Here is a 27,580-nt window from a genome sequence, read left to right on the forward strand (position 1 = left end):
TTTTCTCATGAGTAAAATCCGGACAGGCATACCTACACGCTGGAGCACGGGGAGGATTCAGTGAGATCGTGTAGATGACAGCACAGGCCTGGCGTACGAGAGAAAATGGCAGGGATCATTCTATGACCTCACAGTGGAAGAAGCAAGATCTAAGCCCTGAGAGGTGGCGCGCATCCCACCCTCTGGCTCCTTCCACCAGGACACCGGCTTCTGGATCTCCACGGAGTTCTGTTCTTAAGTTAGTGGGGACACAGTGCAGGACACCTGGGGACCCAGTGCCCTTGGAATTCTTTACCTTCAGCTCTGCACGCTGCACATGAGTCCTCATGGCTCAGCAGAGAGAGCCGAGGTCGGCAGGAGGATCTCTGTCTTGCACAACATATATGATTCTCTGAGCATTTCTATATGTTGAAAATATTTTATTTAAAAATGTACAACCACCCCTCCTCCCCAAAATTGCGTGACAGAGATTTCATCAGACCTGACAGCTAATGAGACAAGGAGGACAAGGCACAGAGAGGAACAGAGAAATAATCCTTGTGCATACCTTCCGAATTTCCATATATTACTAAAATTACCCATATCTGTGTCTGTCCTGCCGCTCTGTGCATTACATATCTTTGCATCCCCCATGCCTAGCACAGTGCCCGGCACATAGTAGGTGCTCAAAGTGCCCATCATTTGTTGGACTGAGCTCACAACACAGAAATAGAGAGCCAGTTAGAGCAAATGCTGTCCCTTTTCCCAGGACTGTAGCTTCCAGACCCGTGTGAGGCCTCAGCCTGATTTCTGTTCACCTGAGGACCCCAAGGCAAACTGCATTTCCATCAGCACCTCACTTGCCTGCAGGAGCGGGACGGGTTGGTGGCGGGCACCAGAGGTGCTCAGTGTTCAGTCACTCAGAAAGTGGGTTAAAGGGCAGTACCTCCTGCTCCCTCCAGCACTTCCATTCTCTGAAACGACAACTTCTCTGACTCACTTAATGGGATCCCAAATAACACGTTGCAGACCAGTCTTTTATCACTGTTGCCCCTTGGAACACATTTCGAATGCTGGCCATTAAAAGCAGGCCATTTCACGGTTCTTTAATGATGACACTAATAACTGTGGATTTTTGTCTCCCAGAGTCATGATGAGCTGAGCCAAGGAGCAAATTACAGAGCTAACTTCTATGTGCATGGTTTACTGATCTGTGAGCTTCAAGGAAACTGCACCAGCCCCTATAGTTTGGCAGTCCAGACTACCTTTTCATCTGCGTAATTGGGCCACGAGGGCACAGTTAATATTCAATTTATATTAATAGGAAGACAAAGAACATGATGTCCCAGCTCCATATTGAAGTAATGGGCATTTCAAAATATTCTACCTGGTAATTATAAATAAATCAGTTTTCCCATGACCCAGCCAGGATGATGTCGCTAATTCACTGTGCATTTCCTCATAATTTATCCTGAGAAAGTTCAGTGCTGCCATGTGCACTTATATCACAGAGTATACAAGGATGCTCCTTCATAAAACACCCAGCTGTCTTCATCCATGCTGTTGCCCATCTTTTCTTAACAGGTGAAAGTCATGCTTCGCATCTGTTCCACCTTGGCTCGAGATACCTCAGAATCCAGCTCTTTCTTAAAGGTGGACCCACGGAAGAAGCAGATCACCTTGTACGATCCCCTGACTTGTGGAGGTCAAAATGCCTTCCAAAAGAGAGGCAACCAGGTTCCTCCAAAGATGTTTGCCTTTGATGCAGTTTTTCCCCAAGACGCCTCCCAGGTGGGTATCAGCCCCCTCTCAGGCTCGGTAATGTTGATTAAAGAAGCGTTTCCTCATTCACAAGGGCCTTGAGCTGGGAGGGTGTCTTCTGGAGCGTTTGGATGGACCAGTTCCTTCAGGAGTCAATCTGAGCTCCATTGAATGGTCCAGTGCTTTTGAGTTACTGGTGTCAGACTTTGGGCAGGATCAGTGTGCAGGAATTTCAATACAACATGTCCTTGAGGAGCAGGAAGTGCGAGCCAGTCAGTGGATCACACACAGAAGCAGGAAGATAACAGAAAGGGACAAGGACAATGCGTCAAGGGGCTGGTGACAGATCCAGTAGGACCCTACTCCTGCCTGGGCATTGTACGAAGGGAAAAAAAATGTTTCAGGGAGCTGATTAGAATGAGGCAATCTCCTAGGACCCAGTATAAGCACACTGGGGTTGAGGGCAAGTCTGTAGTCCTGGTAAGGAACTGGAGTTCAAGGCAGGGAAACCGAGGCTGACATGCATCCTGTGGCCTGGCTCAGTGGAGTGAAGGGGAAGAAGAGAGGCTCAGGGATAGGTGTTATATTCGCTTAATTGCTGCATTACAAATCACCCTAAAATTCAGTGCTTAACACAATAAGCATTTATTATTGCTCATCGGTCAGCTGAGCAGCTCTTCTGGTCCTAGCTCAGCTCATTGTTATGTCTATGATCAGCTGTGGCTTGGGTAGGCAGCTCTGTGGATCTTGGCTGGATATTAGCCAGGCGAAATAAAATCATGCTATATCACACCACAGGCACATGTCTTTGGGGGTTGGCTGGCTTTCCGCTGGTCTAGAATGGCCTTGACCAGGTCGGCTGGTCTCTCTTCCACATTGTCTGTCATCATCCAGCAAGCTAGCTTGGGCTAGTTTTCAAGGCAGCATCCAGGACCCATCCATGCAGGTCTCTGGAGGCCTAAGCTCAGAATTGACCCAATATCACCTCTGCTGGATTCTACTGGCCCAGCTTCATGAGATGGAGAAGAGATTGCTTCTAATGATTGGATGAGCTCCAAGTTACATTGCAAGGGGGCTGCACCCAGGCTGGGGTGGAGAATTGGGGCCATTTTTATTAATCTACTGTGAACATAATTGGGAGGCTACTTAGGGGCCCAGGGTACCAAAATTACTGAGCCATGGGCAGCCAGTGAACTGCAGACCTCACCAGATGCTGCAACTAAAGCTTCTAGTAAATATCTGTTCTCTCTTGGATTCGCCCTGGAGCTTTGGTGAAGATGGGCCTCTAAGCGGGACCAAATAGCACCTGTTCCTGTGGGGGAGGGAGCAGGGACACACGTGTAGAACTGATTGCAAAAATGAATAACCCAGGTTACAGGATATAGTGGCCTACTTTGCCTGGAATTTGCATCTTTCTGATAAGTTTCTAGTGCTTATCAAGATTTACATTAAACAGTGTATAGTATAATAACTAATAACCTATAGCAGAACCTGATGACAACAGTGCAAATAGTTACCATCTGCAGCCTCTGTGAATTTCTTCCAGGCTGCATCTGAGTAGAGGAGGTGGCGATGTTCTCACAGGCTCCTCTATTACACCGTGGGCACGTAGCACGTGTCACAGGCTCCATTCATTAAGAAGTTGAGCATGTGGTTTCCCCAAAGAGTTTTACTCAAGAAGACAAAGTACTTTATGAATAAGTTCTACGGTTTCTCTCTTTATTACATTTTTTGTGTGGCATAGCACCCAATGGGCTCGGTCATTTAAACCTGACATTGGGGCTAATAAATGGCCTACAAATAATTTCATTAACACAGTTAAAACTTTTCAGAAGCAAATCTCCACAAGTTGTAAGAATTCCAAAACAAATCCTAAATTAAGCATGGACTATTAATGAGTTGTAGATTTATTTCAGAAAAAGGGGCCATTTTCATTGCTAGCCTTTGTTTACATTTCACACTTGGCTCCAGAGCTCAGTATGCTCAATGTTGGAGTTTCACTCATTTCAGAATGCCTTACTTTCATTCAAATTTCCAATGTTATTACAATTTACATGTCTGTGTAAATTCACAGTTTTCAAGACATTTCAGAGACATTAACACATTTGACTCTTCCTAGAATTCAGTGGGGTAGGAAGGGAGGCATTGATGTTTTCATGTAACACACAAGGAAACCAAGACTCAAAGATTAAGTCACCTGTTCAAAGTCTCTTTCCTGAGCAGACGTCCTTCCTGGATTCCTCCCCCCTACCCCACATTAACCTCTCTGTATCCTGCTCGGTATCATATTGTATCTTTGACCCCTAGCAGTGTGGCCTCGGGCGAGTCACTCAACCTCTCTGGGCCGCAGTGTCCTCATCTGTCAAGTAAGAACATGACCACAGTGTTCCTCATCAGGCTGTGTGATTCATCAACACATAAGGTGCTCCCAGCAGAGCCAGCAACACAGCAAGTGCTTAATAAATGCGGCTATTTTTATGTTATCACTGTCAATAGTAGCAGCATGCTGCCGGCCAGGGCCAGCTCAGCCCCACGGGGTGGGCACCCCTGGAGCCCCCAAGCCCGAAAGGGGGGAGTGTGCGGCGTGGGCCTGTGCTCTCCAGTCCTGATTTTCAGCCTGTGAAGCTGCAGCCGCCATGGTGACCCAGGCAGTTAGAAATCGTGCTTTCTCTTGGTTTCTAAGGAAATCAGCTTCCTGAAGCTAAGCAATGATTAGAACAGTCCTGCTTCCTGGTTGCCTTCGAGAGCCATCCATATGGCCCTTCAGTGGCTTCGGCAGTCGCTGGCTGCCCTTGTTGGGACACGCCTCTGTGGGGACACAGCTCTGCCGGAGAACCTGGACTTGTGGGCAGGCGGAGGCTTCCTGCAGACCTGGCCCTGCCCACGGGTCTGTGCTCGGGAAGGCCGCATGCCTCTCCAGGTCCGCGGGGAAGCAGCAAGGGGCCTCCGGGCCACCGTCAGCTCTTAACACACACCAGATGGACAGCACACTGACCAGTGTCTTCTCAGTGGAGAGCCGGGCGGGAACTGTGCCGGGGGGTGATGCCTCCTCAGCTCTGTGCCGCAGCTCTCCTCTCACCCCGGCCTCTGCACAGGTGACTCAGTGTGGTCCACACACAGCCAACATTGTCCCAGGCGGCTCAGGAATCAAATACAGCTTATTTTATGTATAGCTCAAGATGATTTCTCAGCCTCCTGCCTCCCATCCCACTTTATGTCCAAAGAAGGCTTAGTCCATTGGGCAGCCTTCTGCCCGCTCTGCAGACACGCCTCTGGCAAATTCCGTCAAGACGCTACTGCTTCTGTCTCAGGGTTAGCACTGCGCTCTCCTTGCCTAAGTCCTGGGGGGGTTGAAAGGTCCTGTGAGCCCCACAGCAGCCCTGTCCTGCCACCCCTTTGGCCCAGGAGGAGCCCCCCGCCCCCCACAGAGTTGCTGGGGACCACCCGGGAACAAGTGACAGTTGTTGGAAGTGTGGTTTTTCAATTTTTAGTTTAGGAGAGAAAACTGATTTCCAAATACTTGGGTTCATTGTGCTGCTGGAACTTACAGCTGAATAACAACATTCACGGCCCAGGTGCCCACCGGGAGGCACGCTGCCGGAGGACTGCAAAGCCTTATGTTAGAACTGCCTCCCGGAGCTCCCACGAGCCCTGAATCCAGCTTTGAGACAGAAATGAAAGCAACAGGGCACAGCCAATAATGCTTCTGTGAAAAGTCTCAGGTGCTAACCAAAGAGAAGGATGTTTCCCAGATTTCCAAGTTAGTCCACAAAACTGACTGAGCTCTGATGGCTTGCAGAGCGCTATGTTAGTGGGTGTTTAGGGGAAATACATCATCGAGAGCCTCGTCCTTTAATTTAATAATCAAATTGGAGACCAGACACACACACACCAGGCCAAAGAACACCTAATAACATACCATGTGGTGACTGATATTCTATATGTTGAATGTATCTGTAGCAAAAGAAAGAAAAGGCAGGTTTTGAAAAGAGGAGGATGGGCCGGGCGCAGTGGCTCATGCCTGTAATCCCAGCACTTTGGGAGGCCGAGGCAGGTGGGTCACCTGAGGTCAGGAGTTTGAGACCAGCCTGACCAACATGGTGAAACCCCCTCTCTACTAAAAAAATGCAAAAAAAATTAGCCGGGCATGCTGGCGCACACCTGTAATCCCAGCTACTCGGGAGGCTGAGGCAAGAGAATCGCTTGAGCCTGGGCGGCAGAGGTTGCAGTGAGTCGAGATCACACCATTGCACTCCAGCCTGGGCAACAAGAGTGAAACTCCATCTCAAAAATAAAGAAAGAAAAGAGGAAGGTGTGAATTGAAATCAAGGAAAGAGGTCGGGAGAGAAAGCAGATATATATCACAAACCTCTTGCCTATGTGAGGACTACCACATCTCTCAAGGTCTGTCTTGTGAAATGGTGGGTCACCTTTTTCCTATAAAAAGCCCGGCCTGTTTCATAAACTCTGTGTATACATGTGTCAGCAGAGGGTGAGTGGCGAGTTTAAAGGCCTTGTCCGGGAGCCCAGAGTGTCCGATGAGGGAAGGGAATGAGGTCCGTGAACACACTGCCCCATTCCAGCCTGCTCCTGCCTGCACTACAGACGCATTTGCTGAAATGCACCATGGATTAGCAGAAGGGTGGTTGGCAGTGGACGTGCGGTAATGCTCAGGCTTGCAAAGGGCGGAAGGTTGCCAGGGGTTCTGAGCATCTCCAAAACTTCATGGCAGAGGCCAACCCACCTGGGAACACAGCTGACACCCGAAGCCCCAGGAAGGTGGGTTCACTTTCGTTGTTAGTGATTCCTCCACTGCAAGGTTCATTCATGGCTTGTGTCTCCTCTTGTGTCTGACAGGCTGAAGTGTGTGCAGGCACCGTGGCAGAGGTGATCCAGTCTGTGGTCAACGGGGCGGATGGCTGCGTGTTCTGTTTCGGCCACGCCAAGCTGGGTTCGTGAGAGTTTCGCTTTCTCATGCGGCTCGCTGGGCTCCCTGTCGTCCCATGCATTCCTCTGTCTCCCTCCCAGAGTTTCTCTGATGACAGGAAGGGCTGCGTTTCTCTTAGATGCTGAGCTGAATAACCAGTAACAAGTTATAAGACAAACACCTATGTTCGTTGTAGGCGGACGCCCACTCATGTAGGAAAGGCTTCAAGTCCAAGAGATGGACAGAGAAGTAGCAGGGTTGTTCCCACTTGGTCCAGGTCGGAGCCAAGCCCAGAACGCAGAAAGGAAAATGTTCATTTCCTGAGCAGCTGCTGTTTGGGAAGCAGATAGGCCCCTTGCCCTACCCCCTCCATGAGGCTGTGGGTTGGTGGTTGGACCCCTGTGAAAGCCAGAGGAGCAACCTCCAAGCAAAGCCCAGAGCCCAGGACGCGTCTGGGGAAAGCGGTGCACACCGTCAGGAACACTCCAGCACTGGAGCGTCTGGGAAAGGAGGCAGCAGAGCCCCCAGCAAGCGGTTCATAAATCCCCCCACAGTCCCGTTTTAATTCTGACCTGCGGCCATCTGCTCCGCTGGCCTCGCCCTTACACGCTTGATATGTTTAGTGAATTGAGGAGCTTCAAAAAGTGTCCCTTGGCAGAGATTCCAACAGGGGCCTTGCTAGAGCTCACGGAGACCGGTTCTCAGGACAGAAAGCCATCACCTCTCTCTGCACTTCCGCCCTCCCCAGCCCTTCCTCTTGATCTTGATCTAAACAGTGATCTGGATTTTAATGGAATTTGCTCATGCCATAAAAATATACACAGCATTTAACTCGAGACAGGATATAAAGTGTGAATATGTGGGCTTCATCTGGGGGGTGGCTATAAAAAGAACCATAATGATGATGAAAAACCCGTGCCTTCCTACTGTGTGTAAAGTAGTGCAGGAACTGGATAGCATGGGATATCTGGGGTCCTCCTCAAGGTACATTGTGATTTAATCCTGTCACATGTCTGGGCTCTTGCTTTCTTTTTTTAAGAGATGGGCTCTCAGTTGCCTGGGCTGGAGTACAGTGGCATGATCATAGATTACTGTAATCTCCAATTCCTGGGCTCAAGTGATCCTCTCGCCTCAGCTTCCCCAGCAACTGGGGCCACAGGCATGCCACACCACACCCAACTGATTTTTAAAAATTTTTCCTAGAGGCAGGGTCTCAGTGTGTTGCACAAACTGGCCTGGAAATCCTGGCCTCAAGCAATCCTCCCATCTTGGCCCTGCCAAAGTGCTGAGATTACAGGCATGAGCCACTGAGCCCAGCCAGCATTCTTTATTATAGCCATTTAGTTAGTAATATCAGATAATGCCTTTCGTTGTTGTCAAATACTACTTCTCTCATCTTTTCATTCCTTCTCTTCCCTTTTCCCCCCTTCCCCGTGCCTTTCTTCTATATCCTTGGCATCTATTTTGGAGACTCCACGGAATGATGCCTGGATACTGAACCTGCTTTCCTTCCTTCCCTGGTTCTCCCAGGAAAATCCTACACCATGATCGGAAAGGACGATTCCATGCAGAACCTGGGCATCATTCCCTGTGCCATCTCTTGGCTCTTCAAGCTCATAAACGAACGCAAGGAAAAGACCGGCGCCCGTTTCTCAGTCCGGGTTTCGGCCGTGGAGGTGTGGGGGAAGGAGGAGAACCTGCGGGACCTGCTGTCGGAGGTGGCCACGGGCAGCCTGCAGGACGGCCAGTCCCCAGGCGTGTACCTCTGCGAGGACCCCATCTGCGGCACGCAGGTGATTGCTTCTGAAGCCTGGCTCGCCCCAAGGTGGCTCCCTCCCCACCTCAGAGGCTGGGGCACCTCAACTCGTGAATCACTCAGCCTGTAAACTCGGGGGCTTACAGGTGTTTACTTTAAAGTGGACTAGAGCTTTACGGCCTGCAGCTGCGGGGCCATCTGCTTGTCCAATCTAAATATTTGTACCTTGACTCTAATTGACAATGAGCAGGAACCTCAATTGTTGTAGCATTTGGGGGAGAAATGGAATTCACTTTCTTTATGCCCCTTTCAAAAAAAAAAGTACAATCTTCCTTTTGTTTAACAACAAACCGAAATATTTACTGCTCTGCACAAATAGCTAGAGCCATTACGGGGGCTGTTTATGACTCTGTAAACTGTGTGTCGGGCACTGGTTTACAGCCGGACTAGCAGTGCTGCAGGAAAAACTAATCACCACTTTCTAGTTAGAACCATGATCTAATTGCTAGAACTATGGAAGCCGAGAGAAGCTCCAGTTCGCCGTTTCAGGATGCTATGCCTGTTGGGAGGGTCTCTCCTTTGCTGTTTGACAATAGATGTAGGAATGACTCAGAAGCTGCAATTCATATCCAGAATAATCAATCCTTCCAGTCTCTAACAGTAGGCTTTATTTTCCCGTGTTATCAGATGCCTCCTTTTGTAGATAGGTGTTCCGTTTGATAAGTACCTGCCTCTTTCCAACTGGGATTGTTTGCACAGGTGAGGATCCCTCCCTTGGCCTGTTATACTCATCACTCAAACCTGACCATGCTCTGCCCCTGCTTAAAGCACCTCAGATCCTTCCATTTCCCTGAGTCCTCTTTCGTCTGCATCAGTCACCTCGAGGACTTGTTTAAACACTGATTGCTGGGTACTCCCCCCCAGAGTTTCCAATTCAGTAGGTCTAGAGCAGAGCTCCAAAATGTGCATTTTCAACAAGTTCCCATGAGGTGCTCGTGCTGCCCGTCCAGGGACCACATGTTGGAAACCACTGTTCTGAGGCATAAAATGTGCAGAGACAGTATCTACACAGTGTCTGTGATGGAATCAGGAGGACGCGACCCACTGCTCCTGTTCCAGGCATCTTCTCGACATTCAAATATGCTTTCATTCGCTTTTAGAACTTCATTGATGAAGTTCCACTAAGGGGTGAAAAATCTGGTTAAATGAAGGCTAAGCAAAAGAGGAAAAGACCAATGTTCACTTTAACTCCTATTGAAAAATCTTTTAAATTCTTTGGTTTATTTTTCCATAGCGAGACAAAATTGCTAACACAGAAGAATCTCTCTTTGAAGTTTGAGGATTTTGATGGCCTCACGTTCTAAATATTGGCTCTTACAGTTCAAAATTATTTGTATAGTTAGAGTAGAAAATTGTCAGAATTTGTACCAACCTTAAGACATGTATTGCGAATTAGTTCTTTGAACAAATCAGAAACGTGAGTTTCCTTTTCTCTCCAAAAAGAGGAGTGCTGGTTAAATTCTGTTAATGTGATTGTTGTGATTCAGATTTAAAATAATTGCCAAGTATTTTCATAAGATTTAGATGCATTACCCTCTATGCTTTCTTTAGTCAATTAATGAGTATGCTAGGAGCATGGATTCAGGAACTAAAGGTAAAAATAGATATCTCCTAAATTTAGAAGAGACATTCAAGTATCATGAGTGTTTCAGGGTGCCTTTTACACTGGCTTCTTATTTATAACTATGCTGGTAAATATGGCCTAAAATTGGCTTTAATTAAATCACTGAAAAACTAGGAGTCAAATGAAAGCTAACCAAGTTTTTTTACATCTTTGGGACACCACTGCTATGAGGTCTCAAATCACATCTTGCAACCTACCTGTCTCCAAACAATCTAATCTTTGGACTCGAGATGCAGTCACATCGCTCCTGCTTTCTTAGGTAAATGGATAGCGAGGGGTGTTGGTCTGCCGCCCTCTGCAGAGATAATCATGAGCCATCTGCTCCCAGCTTTTCACACCCACTAGTTCCAGATTCTACTTAGGTTGTAAAATAGGTAAAAATAGGCTTCATGCAATAAGTATGCTCAATATTAATGTTCAGAAATGAATTAATTAAGCTGAGAATTGCACATGAGCATAGCACCTCGTTGCAGAAGGGTTTTTGGCCTTAGAGAGGCACGTGGCTTTACTATACAGAAGGCACAGCCAGCTGAGTGGAGCCAGGGACACCCAGGCGTGAGTGACAGCAAGCGCTCCTCAGCCTGCAGGCTCAGGTTTTGGCTTCTGTCTTCCAGTTGCAGAACCAGAGCGAGCTGCGGGCCCCCACCGCAGAGAAGGCTGCCTTCTTCCTGGATGCCGCCATTGCCTCCCTCAGGAGCCACCAACAGGACTGCGATGAGGGCCATTTGTAACTCACGTGTTCTTCACTGCATCTACCGGTACCGGATGGAGAGAGAAGGGAAGGGGAAACAAGTCGACCACTCCACCCTCCTGCCTCCTTAGCAGCTCTGGCCCTAGCCAGAAACCCCTCGGACCACCATGACGTGTGTGTGTGTGTGTGTGTGTGTGTGTGTGTGTGTGTGTAGAGGTCTTGCTCTGTCACTGCAGGCTGCAGTGCAGTGGCAAGCTCACAGCTCACTGCAGCCTCAAACTGTGTGTGTGTGTGTGTGTGTGTGTGTGTGTGTGTGTGTGTGTCAGGGTCTTGCTCTGTCACCCAGGCTGCAGTGCAGTGGCACGCTCACAGCTCACTGCAGCCTCAAACTGTGTGTGTGTGTGTGTGTGTGTCAGGGTCTTGCTCTGTCACCCAGGCTGCAGTGCAGTGGCACGCTCACAGCTCACAGCTTAAACTGTGTGTGTGTGTGTGTGTGTGTGTGTGTGTGTCAGGGTCTTGCTCTGTCACCCAGGCTGCAGTGCAGTCACACGCTCACAGCTCACTGCAGCCTCAAACTCCTGGGCTGAAGTGATCCTCCTGCCTAAGTCTCCCAAGTAGCTGGGACTGCAGGCTCATGCCACCACACCTAGCTATTTATTTTTTTATTTTTGTACAGATGCGACCTTGCTATGTTGCCCAGGCTGGTCTAGAACTCCTGGTCTTGAGATCCTCTTGCCTTGGTCTCCCAAAGTGTTGGGATGACAGGTATGAGCTGCCACGCCTAGCCAAACTTTTCTTACTAGACTACAATATACAGTTCAGTGATTCGTAATGCAAGATAATTATAGTGTCTGGGCTGAAGTTTACTTTTGAACTGTCCAGGGAAAGGTGTTTGCTTTGGTAAAGATGATTTACAAATGTCCTGAGAATGTGAGAGGTCAAACTTACAAAAAGAAAACAACTGCCTAACAGTATCTTTTTGTTCACAGACCCCAAAAATGCTCATCAAGACCAACATTTATCCACCAAGGCACCCTGGCAGTGTGTTATTATCATTAGCTTGAGGCCACTACGTGGGCCATGTGTTTTTAAATAGCAGAGAAATCAGAGTTTTGAATAACTACGCAGACCCTGGCTGCCTCCCTGAAATCACCGGTGAAGGTTTACTGTCAAAACCCAGGCACAGTGTCCGCTCTTCGAGTGAGCTGCCCTGCCAGGAACCCGACACTGTGCCCCTACGCACCCTTCTTGGCTGTGTTTCCAAAGTCAGCCTGGGCCGGGGTGCAATCCTCTGCCTTCTGTGAAATAGTGTTTACTCTATGCCCAGCAGAGTTGAGCACCAGATCAGCTGAATGTCTCCAGTGGGGATCTCGGAGCAGGGGCAAAGTGGTCTGTTGATTTCACTGGGTTCCTAAGGCAGGTTATGGGTAACAGGGCTGCTGGGCTGGCCGGGCAGTGGCTCCCGTGGTTCCTCCATGTCCCGCTCTGCAGGGCTTTCAATACACAGGTAACTGGTTGCCAGTGCTTTCTGCATGATTGTCTCAAAGACACTGGATGCCAGAAAAACAATCAGAAAACTGAGTTAAGAGTCTAACCCTGGACTGGAAGTTGTAAAGCTAATTGACTAAAGCGGAGACAGTCCACCAAGCTGTTCTAGATGAAGCCTAGAATTAAGACATCCAAGTAGGACCAGCCATGGTGGCTCACACCTGTAATCCCAGCACGTTGGAAGGCCGAGAGGGGCAGATCACTTGAGGTCAGGAGTTTGAGACCAGCCTGGCCAATGTGGAGAAACCCCGACTCTACTAAAAATAAAAAAATTAGCCGGGCATGGTGGCACACATCTCCCAGTTAGTTGGGAGGCTGAGGCAGGAGAATTGCTTTAACCTGGGAGGCGGAGGTTGCAGTGAGCCCAGATCGTGCCACTGCACTCCAGCCTGGGTGACAGAGCAAGCCTCTGTCTCAGAAAATAAAAATAAAATGACATCCAGCTGGGATCTACGGACAGGATCCCCCTGCTTTCTCCCTAAGCCTCCTCGTGGCTCAAAAGACCTGGAAAACAGTACTCCTGCGGGGAGAGCTCTTGCAGGCTCCTGTTGCCCCCAAGCAAAAGCTCCTCCCTCCCCCACCTCAGTGACTCTCTTCCTACTCCTTAGTTATTGTTGTTAAAATCCCGGTTTATTGCAGTATAATTTACATTCACTAAAACATCACTTTTGTGTGTCTTTAGATGAGTTTTGGCCCATCTATACAGTCACGTGGCCACCACCATTATACAAATAGAGCACGAGGCTAAAGTTCCCTCTTGCCCTTTGTCCCTTCCCCTGACCTCTAGCCCCTGGCAACCATGGATCTGATTGTTGTTCTGGTTTTGCGTTTATCCAGGATATCACAGGAATGGACTCTTGTGGCCCGGACATGGCCTTTTGTGTCTGGCTTGTTTCACGTAGTGTAACGCATTTGAGATTCCTCCATGCTGCAGCACACGTCTCTTGTTTCTTCTGGTTCCTGCTGCCTGCTCTGCCTGCTCTGCCTGCTCCTTTAGTTTTTTTGTTTGCTTGAGACGAAGTCTCACTCACTCTGTCGCCCAGGCTGGAGTGCAGTGGCATGATCTCGGCTCACTGCAACCTCCGCCTCCTGGGTTCAAGCGATTCTCCTGCCTCAGCCTCCCATGTAGCTGGGAATACAGGTGCCCACCACCACGTCTGGCTAATTTTTGGACTTTAAGCAGAGACAGAGTTTCACCATATTGGCCAGGATGGTCTCGAACTCCTGACCTCATGATCTGCCCGCCTTGGCTTCCCAAGGTGTTGGGATTACAGGCGTGAGCCACCACGCCCGGCCTCTCCTTTAGTTTTGCCTGGGCCTGGAGGCTTGACTATCTACCCTGCCACCGGGACAGAACGAAAAAATCCGCAGCTGGGGCTGGAGTTGCTCTAAGGGGGCCGCTTTTTATGGCTCTGAAAATCAGCCCTGAGCTGCCTCCAGTGGCTGCTGTGACGAACCCACAGGTTCCGGTCCTCACTTGCAGCGGGCGGGGCGCCCCAGGGAGGTGGCCTGTTAGCGCGAGGTCATCTCTCTCTTGGCAGCCGGTGATGGGGAGCAGAGTCTCACTGGAGAGGAGCTGAGGATAGTGAACGGGAATCTCTCGGGAGATTTACTCTCCGTAACAGCCTCACACCGTGTAGAGCGCTTCCGCTTAGAATAACGTTCTTAAAGAAGGAAATAGGGATTTGGATAGGGATGAGGAGATCCAGACCTTTAAAATCAAGGGCACAATTGTATCCACACTTCTCCTGACTGTGTGGGAGTTGACCTTGAACCCTGCCCTCACTGTTTTCTCCTGGGTAGTGTCTTCACCCTGTCAATGTAAGAGTCTGACGAATGTTTAGTTTATTCTTTTACGCAGCTGTCAATAATCATCATTATCAGAGCCTGCGGTACTTTCTTGTACTTTCAGCCAACGGTGACTTGCAAAACATCTAAATCTTGAGCCAAACGACTCCCAAATGGCACTGAGGAGAAAAACTCGGGAGATGGGATAATCTCTCCTCCTTCCGGGTTTCAAACCAAACTGAGGACAACTCTGCTTTGGGTTTTGTACTTTTTTCTTTTTTGCGGTTCTGCTTTCCACTCGGAATCTGAAAGGGAGAAATCTTGAAAACAAGGAAACAGTTCATAAAATGACTTCAAATATAGGAACCTGAAATTCAGCTTCCACAAAAGTTTAGGCCAAGACATTCCCTAAACACAGTGATCCACCCCAAATCAGTACCTAAGGAATCCTGCACACTTATTAAATGTTTAATAGCCAACTCGTCTCCTATTTTTAAATTGTGAAAGAGAATTGCTTTTAAAGAATGCATTCAGGTTAAAGGAAAAGGCAAACACCACGCGTGGCTTCCAAAACCTCTGTTAGGGCCTCCCTAGTGTTTCAGTAGATGAGGACAAAGAAGGGAAGGAGTCCAGGGGTCGTGGGATCGGCAGACCTGGGGAACATCTCTCTCCTCTCGAGGGGAAAGGATCCAGGCCAGAGTGCACACCGCCGCCCCGCCTGGGACTTGCTTGACTTCAGTGAATTTATAACTGTTTAAAATATTATGAGGCGATTTGGAGCGTTGTTTAACATGGAAATTTTGTTTACTTAGATATAAGTAATAATCCCTGTGGACCTGGCAGCCAGAACCCAATTAGGGGAAAGTTTATTAATTAGTCACCCCGCAGGAAAGCCATTAGAAGAGATCTCTGCCGCAAGAACTAAATAGGCTGTGTGCGCGCGTCTGAATCTCATACGCACACATGCATTTTATACATTTTACACACAGATGCATTTTACACCTATAATTTTACACACAAATGCATTTTACCCATATGTAGACAGACAAAAAAAGGTTTTAAACATCTCCAGTCAAAATAGAAAGTCTTTGTTGATGTATCCCTGTTTTGCAGATAGCACTAGGTTAAGCTTCAAATATCTCCCTGTTTAAAAGGTCATTGGAAGTGGAGGAACTGATCCTTCAACATCATGGAGGCCTTCCTCTGCTTTGCTAAGCCAAATCTGTGATAGCTTGAGAGCCTCCTTGGGGATCCCAGCACTGGGAAAGAGACCCTGACGCCCTGCTGATCAGAGAGCTGCTGCTTGTAACGACGCGTGTACCAGGCACCTCAAACAAGGTGGTGCTTAGGACCAGAAGTGTTTCGGGCTTCAGGTTGTTTTCAGATTTTGGAATATTTGCATATGTAATGATATCTTGGGAATGGGACCCAAATCTAAATATAGATTTCATGTATGTTTCATATACACCTTATAGACATAGCCTGAAGGTAACTTTATACAAGATCTTCAATAATTTTGTGCATGAAACAAAGTTTTGTTTTGTTTTTTTTTGAGACGGAGTCTCGCTTTGTCACCCAGGCTGGAGTGCCATGGCCGGATCTCGGCTCACTGCAAGCTCTGCCTTCCAGGTTCATGTCATTCTCCCACCTCAGCCTCCCAAGTAGCTGGGACTACAGGCGCCTGCCACCACGCCCGGCTAATTTTTTTTTTTTTTTGTATTTTTAGTAGAGATGGGGTTTCACCGTGTTAACCAGGATGGTCTCAATCTCCTGACCTCGTGATCCACCCGCCTCGGCCTCTGAAAGTGCTGGGATGACAGGCGTGAGCCACCGTGCTCAGCCGAAACAAAGTTTTTACTGCATTTTGACTGCAACCCCTCAAGAGGTCACGTGTGGAATTTTCCCCTTGTGGCATCATATTGGCCTTCAAAAAGTGTGAGATTCTTGGAGTACTTTGGATTTCAGGTTTTTCAGGTTAGGGATGCTCAGCCTGGACTAGTGACACCTCAGGGTGGTGCATTAATGACACAGAGATCTCACCTGTCCTGTTGACAAAGATAGTTTTAAAAGCCCCACTATTATGAGTAATCTAAGCATGCAAGCAACTGTTGCTCGAGGTGCAGAATGACACCAGTTCTCTGATATGTTCGTTCACTTTCTTGCCTCTGGGGAGGATGAGAGGGCTTTGTAGGCTGGGCTGCTGTGTGTCCACACAAACAAATGTATGTGCATGTGGGCACACGTCTGTGCTACACTCGTCTGTCTACATGTCTGATCAGACTCTTTAATCTGTTTTTGTTGTTTGTTTGTTTAACACTGAGTCTTGCACTGTTGCCCAGGCTGGAGTGCAGTGGCACAATCTCGGCTCACTTCAAACTTCACCTCCTGGGTTCCAGCGATTCACCTGCCTCAGCCTCCCAAGTAGCTGGAATTACAGGCGTCCACCACCACACCTGGCTAATTTTTGTGTTTTTAGTAGAGATGGGTTTTCACCATGTTGGCCATGCTGGTCTCGAACTCCTGACCTCAAGTGATCCACCCACCTCGGCCTCCCAAAGTGCTGGGATTACCACACCCAGCCTAATCTGTTTTCTTTTGACAACGCAAATGTTTTCTTTACATGTTGTGGAATGGCTTAAATCAACTAATGCTGTATTTAGGGCTGTGTGGTGGATATAACTCTGGCAAACGTGGGAAAAGAGGCCTAGGAAAGAACCTTGCTTCTGATGGAGGCAGAGCCAGTCCCCTGCTGTCCCTCGCAGCAAAGCCCTGTGCAGCAAGGATGTCCACACACTGCAGGGCTCTCATCTCCTGCTTGGTCAATAATGAAATGGCAGTTTCATATTTTTAGGTTTTTGTAATCTGTATGTTTTTAAACGTTGGCCAGGAGATACTATTCTGAAGAGTATAGCCTGGAATTCCCATCACCGCATCCGTTTCTAATCTTCTCAAGCCTCCTGGCCGCTCTTAGCAGGTAACTGGCATCCAAGCCAATGAGAAGACAGAGCTGACCTGGTGCACTCCTCAACTTCTCTCCTTTTGGCTTCACAGTCTCCTGGTTCCTGTACCTCAGTTTCCACCCTGCTCCTTCCCACAGGCCTGCTGCTCCTGTCTCCTGGCGTTCTTCCTCCTGCCCCTTCTGCCTCTTCTGGGACCTCACCAACTGGGACCCCATCAGTGGTCTTTTCATGCTTATGTATTCAGCCTTTCCTCCCACCAAAGTCAGGGCTGCAGAAGGAAGGGAAGGAGGCAGGGAGGGAGGGAAAAGGAAAGGAAAGGAACCACAACAGCACCTTGCCTCTGCCACGCTCCTCTCTGATCTCGCAAAGAGTCCAGATTCCCCTCTCTTTGTAATGTCTTCTTTGAATTTCAGCAGTGTGGGGGATGTTAACGCCTTTGCCTTACTCTGTCTTATATTTTGGCTATTTGTGAGCTTGTCCAAGCCCTATTAGACTATAGGTTCCTTGAGACAGAGTGCCACAGTGCTGGGGCTGTGTCTGCTGCATCAGTGCTCAGGTCTCCTTTGTCCAAATGGAATGCATGCTGTGGTTTCAAAAATGAATCTCTGGTCTCGGAACTCCTGACCTCAGGTGATCCACCCACCTCGGCCAGCCTGGCCAACATGGTGAAACCCCATCTCTACTAAAAGTAGAAAAATTAGCCAGGCATGGTGGCGGGCACCTGTAATCCCAGCTACTTGGGAGGCTGAGGCAGGAGAATTGCTTGAACCCAGGAGGCAGAGGTTGCAGGGTTGCAATGAGCTGAGATCACACCACTGTACTCCAGCCTGGGCAATAGAGGGAAACTCTGTTTCCGAAGGGGAAAAAAAAAAAAAAGGATCTCTGGGCTGGGCGTGGTGGCTCACGCTCTAATCCCAGCACTTTGGGAGGTTGAGGCCGGCAGATCACTTGAGGTCAGGAGTTCAAGACCAGCCTGGCCAATGTGATGAAACCTCGTCTCCACTAAAAATACAAAAATTAGCCGGCCGTGGTGGTGGGCACCTGTAATCCCAGCGACTCAGGAGGCTAAGGCAGGAGAATCACTTGAACCTGGGAGGCGGAGCTTGCAGTGAGCTAAGATCATGCCACTGCACTCCAGCCTGGGTGACAGGGCAAGACTCCATCTCAAAAACGAAAAATAAAGAATAAAATAAAAATGAATCTCTGTGGTTCAGGAGTGAGACCACCCAACTGTCTTTCACGTCAGCGGATGGTATCAGGTCAGAGAAGCCTCATAATGCAACACAGTCAGGAGGCGGTCAGCTCCCTGGGTAAGTGGGTTAGCGGGGGACTTACAGAAAATGATATATTCATGTCATAAGGATGTTATCTGAACTTAAATAATACAAATGTATTTTTGTTCATTGATCTTACGAACCATAAAGGGCCAAGGCTCTCTCATTGAGTCTTCAATTCAAAAGTTGACTTCCACAAACTACGTTCATGTTAACAGTTCAGTTTTTACTGTACATTTCTTCAAAAACACTTTACAACGAACTGGGTGTAGACTTTTTCTAGATTCTTACAACATTTTCCACTCTATCATTCCTCATTCACACCAAATTCAACATCTTTAAAAACACTTTTTTTTTTTTTTTGAGACAGGGTCTCACTCTGTCACCCAGGCTGGAGTGCAGTGGTGCTATCTTGGCTAGCGGCAATTTCTGCCTCCCAGGCTCAAGTGATCCTCCCACTTCAGCCTCCCACGTAGCTGGGGCTACGGGTGTGCACCACCATGCCTGGCTAATAGTTTATATTTTTTTGTAGAGACGGGGTTTCACCATTTTTCCCAGACTGCTCTCAAACTCCTGAGCTCAGGCGATCCACCTGCCTTGGCCTCCCAAAGTGCTGAGATTACAGATGTGAGCCATGGCACCCGTCCAGAAAATCCTCATTTTTTTTTAAATCACATCTTTTCAAAGCATTGAGTTGAGTTTTTATAAAAACATGAACTCTCTTTACAAAATCATTTCATTGGCTTATATCATATTTTATTATGTTTTTATTTAAAATAACAAGTGGCAGAAACCGGTTTAGGAGGAAACACAGCTGACCTATTAAGAACTATGCAGCTGATTCTTTTTAGAGCAAAAGCGCTCAGACAAACTAGACCACAGCCTCCACTACCCACGAGCCCTCAGCGTGCTGTGGGCGTCAGGCAGCAGTGATGCAGGTGACCCAGAGCATTGCTTAACCTGGCCAGGTGGTACGGCAGTGGCTCCCAAACTTAGCTGCACATTAGAGTCACCTGGAGGGCGCATGCTGCCCTCCAGCCCAATTAAATTAGAAAGCCTGGGAGTGGGAGCCAGGCGCCAGTATCTCTCGGAAGATTTCAGGGTGAGTCCATTGTGCAGCAAAGTTTGGGAGGAACTACTACGGTGCGGGAAGGTGAGTTAAAAGAACTTCTGCATGCTTTCTGGGTAGCTTCGGATTTTCATCTTAGATTTAGCATTAATTTTCTATGAGATCTTGGGTGGTTTATTTAACATCTATGAGCCTCAGTTTCCTTATATGTAAAATGGGGCTAAATTTCTGCATTGTGGGATATTATAGGAATTAAGTGATATTAGGAGATTTAGGATTTCCTGCTACCTTCCAGGTGCTTAATAAAGTGTGACTCAGGCGTAGGAGACATTATATTATTTCCTGTGGGTAGAGTAAGGCATGTGGGTAATTTGGTTTGGTCAAAGTCTAGACTTAAAATATTGCATATTAGAATATAACTAAAAGATTACTCAAGGCAGACTGAGTTATGTTACTTTAACCCTGCAGTCTTGACCTCAAAATCTGGAAAGTCAGTGAGGAACCTGCTTCTTACCTGCTATTATTTGTCACCTATTGCGTTCATTTGCTATGTAACTATGCTTTCTCCCCAGCCACTGGAAGTGATGTAAATTCTTGATAGTGGCAAATGGCCTGTGCTCACTCACCTTGTACTATTTCAAGTTAAGCACCGTGTGTGAAATTCAGAATTCTGTGCCTATGGAAACTCCAATGGGTATAGAGCAGAGAGTAGATTTTCCATTGTCTAAATGTGACTCTTACTTTGAGTCACGCAGGCATAATTATAGGTATTTTATAATATTATCCTCAGCACAGTCTAAACTGTGCCTTTTGTTCTCACACGTGTTCTGTTTTACTACATGTACATTATACATTTTATTCCATTACATCAAATGGACTATTAGAGTCTGAACTGGTCCCTGTCTTTGCCCTTTAATCTGTGGTGCATGTGGAATATCTGAGCTTCTCCTGTCTATATAATTAGGCTGCAAAACAGATGATATTTTGCTTTAAAACTAACTATTTCCCTAGCGCGCTGCTGTGACCCGAGCTTGCAGGGTATAAAATAGCATAAAACAGAAGTGACACATTACATCTTCCCCTTTAAGGGGTTTTACTGGGGATAGTTGAAGAGAAGCAAAATATAACATCCTTAATGTAAGAAGTTATTTGCCATAGACGTGCCAGTAGCTGGAGAGCTGGAATTGCAATGCTTTCTGTAAATATTTCTGTAAATATTTCTCACCTTTTTTCCTCCGTACTAGATATGGAAATTGAGGGTAGGAAGGGGTGGAGGCAGATTAGCCTTAGGACAGTGGTTCCCGAATATTGTCATCCTGCATCATGCGCAGTGCTGCGTCAGTCCTGTCCTTCAGGCTGTTCTGCAGATGCGTGGACGCCCTGATCCCGCCCACGCACCCCGAATGCCGCCTGCGAATGTGGTCCAGACACACGCGGGTCCCACACACTCTGCTCGCTTTTTGTACCAACACCTTTCAATCTTGCCCCAAATTACTTGGCCTCCACAACAGCTTTGGGAAGTTTCCATCTCTGCCTTTGCCATTTTCCTTCTGTGCAGAATAGGGAAAGGCAGAGGGAAGAGCTGCTGTCCTGGCAGTAACAGGAGGCAGGCCAGGTATGAGGCTGTGAGCTGGGCCACCTGAAAAGATAGGGATCCAGAGGCCTGGAGGAGCAGCATCCTGCTGCTGCCTGGGACTGAGGCGGGGGAAGGGAGACAAAAAAGACAGGGATCCAGAGGCTGCTGTTGCCTGGGACTGAGGCGGGGGCAGGGAGACAGCCGAGGAGTGGGTGATGTGCCCAGAAACACACCACTCTGGAAAAGTGGGGCCTGGGGCCAAACGGCGGTGCTGTTCTCCTGCTGCCTCGTGGAACTGACGGAGGCCACAGGATGTAGCTGAGAGCTCAGGTCTTGCAGTCAGACAATCCGTAGTTTGAGTCCTAGCTCTACTACTGGCTGCAGGATCCTGCACAAGTTTCTTTTTGTTTTTTGTTTTTTTAACAACTTTAATGAGATATACCTGAGCTACAATAAACTGTACATATTAAATCATATAACTTGATGTTTTATCATATGTATACGCCCATGAAACCATCCTCAATCGAGATAATGAACATATTCTCCACCCCCAAAAGTTTCCTTGGGAGCCTTGCCGTTGCTGCCTCCGGCTCCTCTTCCTTGCTGTCTCCAGACCCGCTCCAGATCTACTTTCAGTTTCTAGACATTAGTGTGGATTTCCTAGAATTTTATATAAAAGGAAACACGTCTTACAGTCGGTCCTCTTTTGTGTGACTTCTTTCACTTAGCGTAATGATTTTGAGATGTAATCTTGTCATTGCCTGTATCAATAGTTCATTTATTTATATTTCTGCATAATGGTCCAGATATACCACAGTTGGCCGATCCATTCATCTCCTGATGGACATTTGTGTTGTGCCCAGTTTGGGGATGTTACAGACAAAAGTACTAAAGGTTAAGCATCCCTAATCTGAAAATTCAAAATCCGAGATGCTCCAAATCTGAAACTTTGTGAGCACCAAATGACATCACAAGTAGAAAATTCCACCTCTGACCTCATGTGACAGGTCACAGTAAAAACTTTGTTTTGTGTACAAAATTATCAAAAATATTGCCTAAGATGATCTTCAGGCTATGTATATAAGGTATATATGAAACATAAATTTAATGTTTACATTGGGTCCTATTTCCAAGATATGTCATTAGATATATGCAAATACTCCAAACTCTGGTTCCAGGCATTTCAGATAAGGGATCTTCAGCCTGGGTGAGCATGCATGCACAAGTCTGTGTGTGGTTACATGGTTTGGCTCTGTCCTCGCCCAGATTTCATGTTGAATTGTAATTCCCAATGTTGAGGGAGGGACCTGCTGGGAGGTGATTAGATCACGGGGATGGATTTCCCCCATGCTGTTCTCATCATAGTGAGTTATGAGAGCCAATGGTTTAAGAGTGTGTGGCACTTCCCCCCTTGCTCGCTGACTCTCCTGCTCTGCCATGGGAAGATGTGTCTTCCTTCACTGTGAGTCAATGAAACCTATTTTCCTCATAAATTATCCACTCTCAGGTAGTTATTTATAGCAGTCTGAAAACAGTCTAATATACATATGGACATATATTTTCTTTCCTTTGGGGTAAATACCTATAATAGAACTGGAATCATATCAATGTCTGGGAATATTTGGAAAAAAAAAAACTGGAATGACTGTACCATATGGTACATGTTTAACTTTTTAAGAAATTTCTCAGCTGTTTCCCAAAGTGCTGGTACTATTTTATGTGGAGAGTTCCTGTTCCTCCACGCCCCCAGCAACATTTGGTATGATCAGTCTTTTAAGTTTTGCCTGTTTACATAGTAGGTTTGTAGCAGTATCTTGTTGTGGTTTTAGTTTGCATTTTGCTAATGACCAATGATGCCGAGCATCCTTCCACACGCCTGTTCGGCATCCACACCTCTTCTTTGGTGAAATGTCTCTTCAAATCTTCTGTCCTTTTTGAAATTGTTTTGAAAGTTTTTAATGTATTCTGGATGCAAATCCTTTATAAGATATATTATTTGCAAATATTTTCTCTCAGTCTGTGGCTTCTCTCTTCATTCTCAACAGCGTCTTTTGAAAAACAAATATTCATTTTTTTATGAAGTCCAATTTATATGTTCTTTTATGAATCATGTTTTTGCTGTCATATTTAAGAAATCTTTGCCAAACCCAAGGCCAAAAAGGTTTCTTCTTATGCCTTCTCTAGAAGTTTTGTAATTTTAGGCTTCAAATTTAGGTCTTTGATCAATTTTTATTTAATTTTTGTATATTTTGCAATGTAAGCACTCAAGTAGTTTTTTTTTTTTGGGGGGGGGTGGGAGGTTAGGGTTTTTTTGCATATGAATATAGTATCCAAAATTTCCAGTATCATTTGTTGTAAAAAACTGTTATTTCTCTACTAAATTACCTTTGTCAAGAATTAGTTGGTCATATTTATGTGCATCTATTTCTAGACTCTGTTCTGTTCCATTGATCTATTTGTCTATCTTTACACCAATACCACACTGCCTTGATTATGGTGGATATATAATAGGTCTTGAAATTAGGTAATGTTAACCTTCCAACTTTGTTCTTATTTTTTAAAGTTGTTTGGCTATTCAGTGTATTTGGCGTTTCCATACAAATTTTAGAGTCGCTTTCTAAATGTATTATGTAGAAAGAATTTCTATGAAAGAAGTCTACCAGGATTCTGACTGGGATTGCATTGAAGCTATAGATCAACTTGGAGATGATTGACCTCTTCACAGTATTGAGTACTCTGACCCAGGAGCACAGCATCTCTCTCTAGTTTAGGTTTTTATTAGTTCCCTTCAGTAATTTTTTAAAGTAGGAGAAAGCAATTATTTAAAAATGTATTTTTTATTGATACATAATTACATGTATTTATGGGTCATATTTTGATGCATGCGTAGAATGTGTAATGATCAACCAGGGAATTTAGAAGATTCATCACCTCAGTTATCATTTCTTTGTGTTGGAAACATTTCATTATTTTCTTCTAGCTATTTGAAAATATACAATAAATTATTGTTAACTATAGTCTCCTACTCTGCTATCAAACACTACCACTTCCTCCTTTTATGTAACTGTGTATTTGTAACTGTTAGCCCACCTCTTTCATCCCCCTCCCCTGGTCCCCCCTGCCCCCCCCAACACACACACATTCTTCCCAGCCTCTGGTATCTACCATTCTACTCTCTACCTGCATGAAATCAACTTTTTAACCTCCCACATATGAGTGAGAACATGCAATATTTGTCTTTCTGTGCCTGACTTATTTGACTTAACATAATGACCTCCAGTTCCATCCATTTTGCTACAAATGACAGGATTTGATTTTTTTATATAACTACTAGTATTTCATTGTGTGTATATAGCATATTTTCTTGAGTCCCATTCCATTCATCCATCCGTTGCTGGACACTTAGGTTGATTCTGTATCTTGGCTATTGTGAATAGAGCTGTAATAAATAGAGGGGTACAGGTATCCCTTTAATATACTGATCTCTTTTCCTTTGGACAAACACTCAGTAGTGGGATTGCTAGATCATATGGTAGTTCTATTTTTAGTTTTTTGAGAAGCTTCCATACTGTTTTCTATACTGGCTGTACTAATTTACATTCCCACCAACAGTGTGTAAGAGTTCCCTTTACTATGCATCTTCACTAGATTTCATGGTGGGTTTTTTTTTTTTTTTTGTCTTTCTAGTAATAGCCATTCTATCTCATTGTGGTTTTGATTTGCACGTCCCTGATGAGCAGGGACATTGAACATTTTTTTCACATACCCGCTTGCCATGTGTATGTCTTCCTTTGAGAAATGTCTGTTCAGATCCTTTGTCCAATTTTTAATGGATTTGTTTGGGTTTTTTGCTGTTTTGAGTTCCCTGGATATTAATTCCTTGTTGAATGAACAGTTTGCAAATATTTTTTTTCCATTCTGCAGGTTTTCTCTTCACTCTCTTGAATGTTTCCTTAGCTGTACAGAACGATTTTAGTTTAACATACTCCAATCTTTCTAATGTTGGTTTTCTTACTTGTGCTTTTGAAGTCTTAGCCATAAAATCTTTGCCTGGACCAATGTCCCAAAGCCTTTCCCCTGTGTTTTCCTCTGGTAGATTTATTGTTTTTGGTCTTAATATTTAAGCCTTTAATCAATTTGGAGTGGATTTGTGTATATGGTAAGAGAGAGCGGTCTAGTTTCATCCTTCTACCTATGGATATCTAGTTTTCCAGCACCATTTATTAAAGGGGGTGTCCTTTCCCCAATGCATGTTCTTGGTGACTTTGTCCAAAATGAGTTGGCTGTAAATAGATAGATTTATCTGTAGGTTCTCTATTGTGTCCCATTGGTCTATGTGTCTTTTTATGTCAATACCAGCCTGTTTTATGTTACCGTAGCTTCCTAGTAGTATATTTTGAAGTCAGCTAGTGTGATGCCTCCAGCTTGGTTCTTTTTTTTTTTTTTTTTTTCCAGTATTGCTTTGTCTGCAAGGTTTTTATGTGTGTGTGGTTCCATAAGGATTTTAGGGTTGTTTTTCCTATTTCTGTGAAGAATGTCATATATAGTTTGATAGAGACTGCATTGAATCTGTAGATTGCTTTGAGTAGGATGGTCATTTTAACAATATTAACTCGAACTCAGGATTAAGAAACTCGCTCAAAACCACACAACTACATGGAAATTGAACAACCTGCTTCTGAATGAGTCCTGGGTAAATAACAAAATTAAGGGAGAAATCAATGAGAACAAAGAGACAACGTACCAGATTCTCTGGGACACAGCTAAGGCAGTGTTAGAGAGAAATTTATAGCACTAAATGGCCACATCAGAAAGCTGGAAAGTTCTCAAATCGACACCCTAACATCACAGTTAAAAGAACTAGAGAAGCAAGAGCAAACAAATCCAAAAGCTACCAGAAGACAATAAATAACTAAAATCAGAGCAGAACTGAAGGATATGGAGACATGAAAAACCCTTCAAAAAATCAATGAATCCAGGAGCTGGTTTTTTGAAAAAAATTAACAAAATAGATAGACTGCTCACTAGACTAATAAAGAAGAAAAGGAGGAGAATCAAATAGACACAATAGAAAATGATAAAGGGGATATCACCACTGATCCCACAGATATACAAACTACCATCAGAGAATACTATAAACACCTCTGTGCAAATAAACTAGAAAATCTAGAAGAAATGGGTAAATTCCTGGACACATATACCCTCCCAAGACTAAACCAGGAAGAAGTCAAATCCTTGAATAGACCAATAACAAGTTCTGAAATTGAGGCAGTAATTAATAGCCTACCAACCAGAAAAAGTCCAGGAGCAGATGGATTCACAGCTGAATTCTACCAGAGGTACAAAGAGGAGCTGGTACCACTCCTTCTGAAACTATTCCAAACAATAGAAAAAGAGAGAATCCTCCCTAACTCATTTTATGAGGCCAGCATCATCCTGATACCAAAACCTGGCAGAGACACAACAAGAAAAGGAAAACTCAGCTGGGCACGGTGGCTTACAGTGGCTCATGCCTGTAACCCCAGCACTTAGGGAAGCCAAGGCAGGCGGATCACCTGAGGTCAAGAGTTCGAGACCAGCCTGGCCAACATGGCAAAACCCCGTCTCTACTAAAATTACAAAAATTAGCTGGGCGTGGTGGCGGGTGCCTGTAATCTCAGCTAATTGGGAGCCTGAAGCAGAAGAATCACTTGAACCTGGGAGACAGAGATTGCAGTTAGCCAAGATCAAGTCAGCTTCATTCCTGGTTCAACATGCAAATTAATAAACATAATCCATCACATAAACAGAACCAATGACAAAAACCACATGATTATCTCAATAGATGCAGAAAAGGCTTTCAATAAAATTCAACACCCTTCATGCCTCAATAAACTAGGTATTGATGGAACATTTCTCAAAATAATAACAGCTATTCATGACAAACCCATAGCCAGTATCATACTGAATGGGCAAAAGCTGGAAGCATTCCCTTTGAAAACTAGCACAAGACAAGGATGCCCTCTCTCAGCACTCCTATTCAACACAGTGTTAGAAGTTCTGGCCAGCGCAATCAGGCAGGATAAATAAAGCGTATTCAAATAGGAAGAGAGGAAGTCAAATTGTCTCTCTTTGCAGTTGACCTGATTCTATATTTAGAAAACCCCATCATCCGAGCCCAAAAACTTCTTGAACTAATAAGCAACTTCAGCAAATTCTCAGGATACAAAATCAATGTGCAAAAATCACAAGCATTCCTATACACCAACAACAGACAAACAGAGAGCCAAATCATGAATGAACTCCCATTCACAATCACTACAAAGAGAATAAAATACCCAGGAATACCTTACAAGGAATGCGAAGGACCTTTTCAAGGAGAACTACAAACAACTGCTCAAGGAAATAAGAGAGAACACAAATGGAAAAACATCTCATCCTCATGTATCAATATCGTGAAAATGGCCATACTGCCCAAAATAATTTATAGATCCAGTGCTGTTCCCATCAAACTACATTGACAGTCTTCACAGAATTAGAAAAAGCTACTTTAAATTTCATATTAAACCAAAAAAGAGCCCATATAGC

General features: G+C 45.6%; 1 protein-coding gene across 1 annotated transcript in view; it reads left to right on the forward strand.

The window, feature by feature from the left end:
• Nucleotides 1–27,580, forward strand: part of LOC101017432 (kinesin-like protein KIF26B) — a 429,407-nt gene that overhangs the window by 318,781 nt on the left and 83,046 nt on the right. The window contains exons 5-8 of the mRNA XM_031667904.1: nucleotides 1,564–1,770; nucleotides 6,598–6,691; nucleotides 8,198–8,460; nucleotides 10,722–10,834. Coding sequence (XP_031523764.1) covers nucleotides 1,564–1,770; nucleotides 6,598–6,691; nucleotides 8,198–8,460; nucleotides 10,722–10,834 — 677 coding nt within the window. The remainder of the gene's footprint in view (nucleotides 1–1,563; nucleotides 1,771–6,597; nucleotides 6,692–8,197; nucleotides 8,461–10,721; nucleotides 10,835–27,580) is intronic.

The sequence above is a fragment of the Papio anubis genome, chromosome 1, assembly GCF_008728515.1.
Source record: "Papio anubis isolate 15944 chromosome 1, Panubis1.0, whole genome shotgun sequence".
NCBI lineage: Eukaryota > Metazoa > Chordata > Mammalia > Primates > Cercopithecidae > Papio > Papio anubis.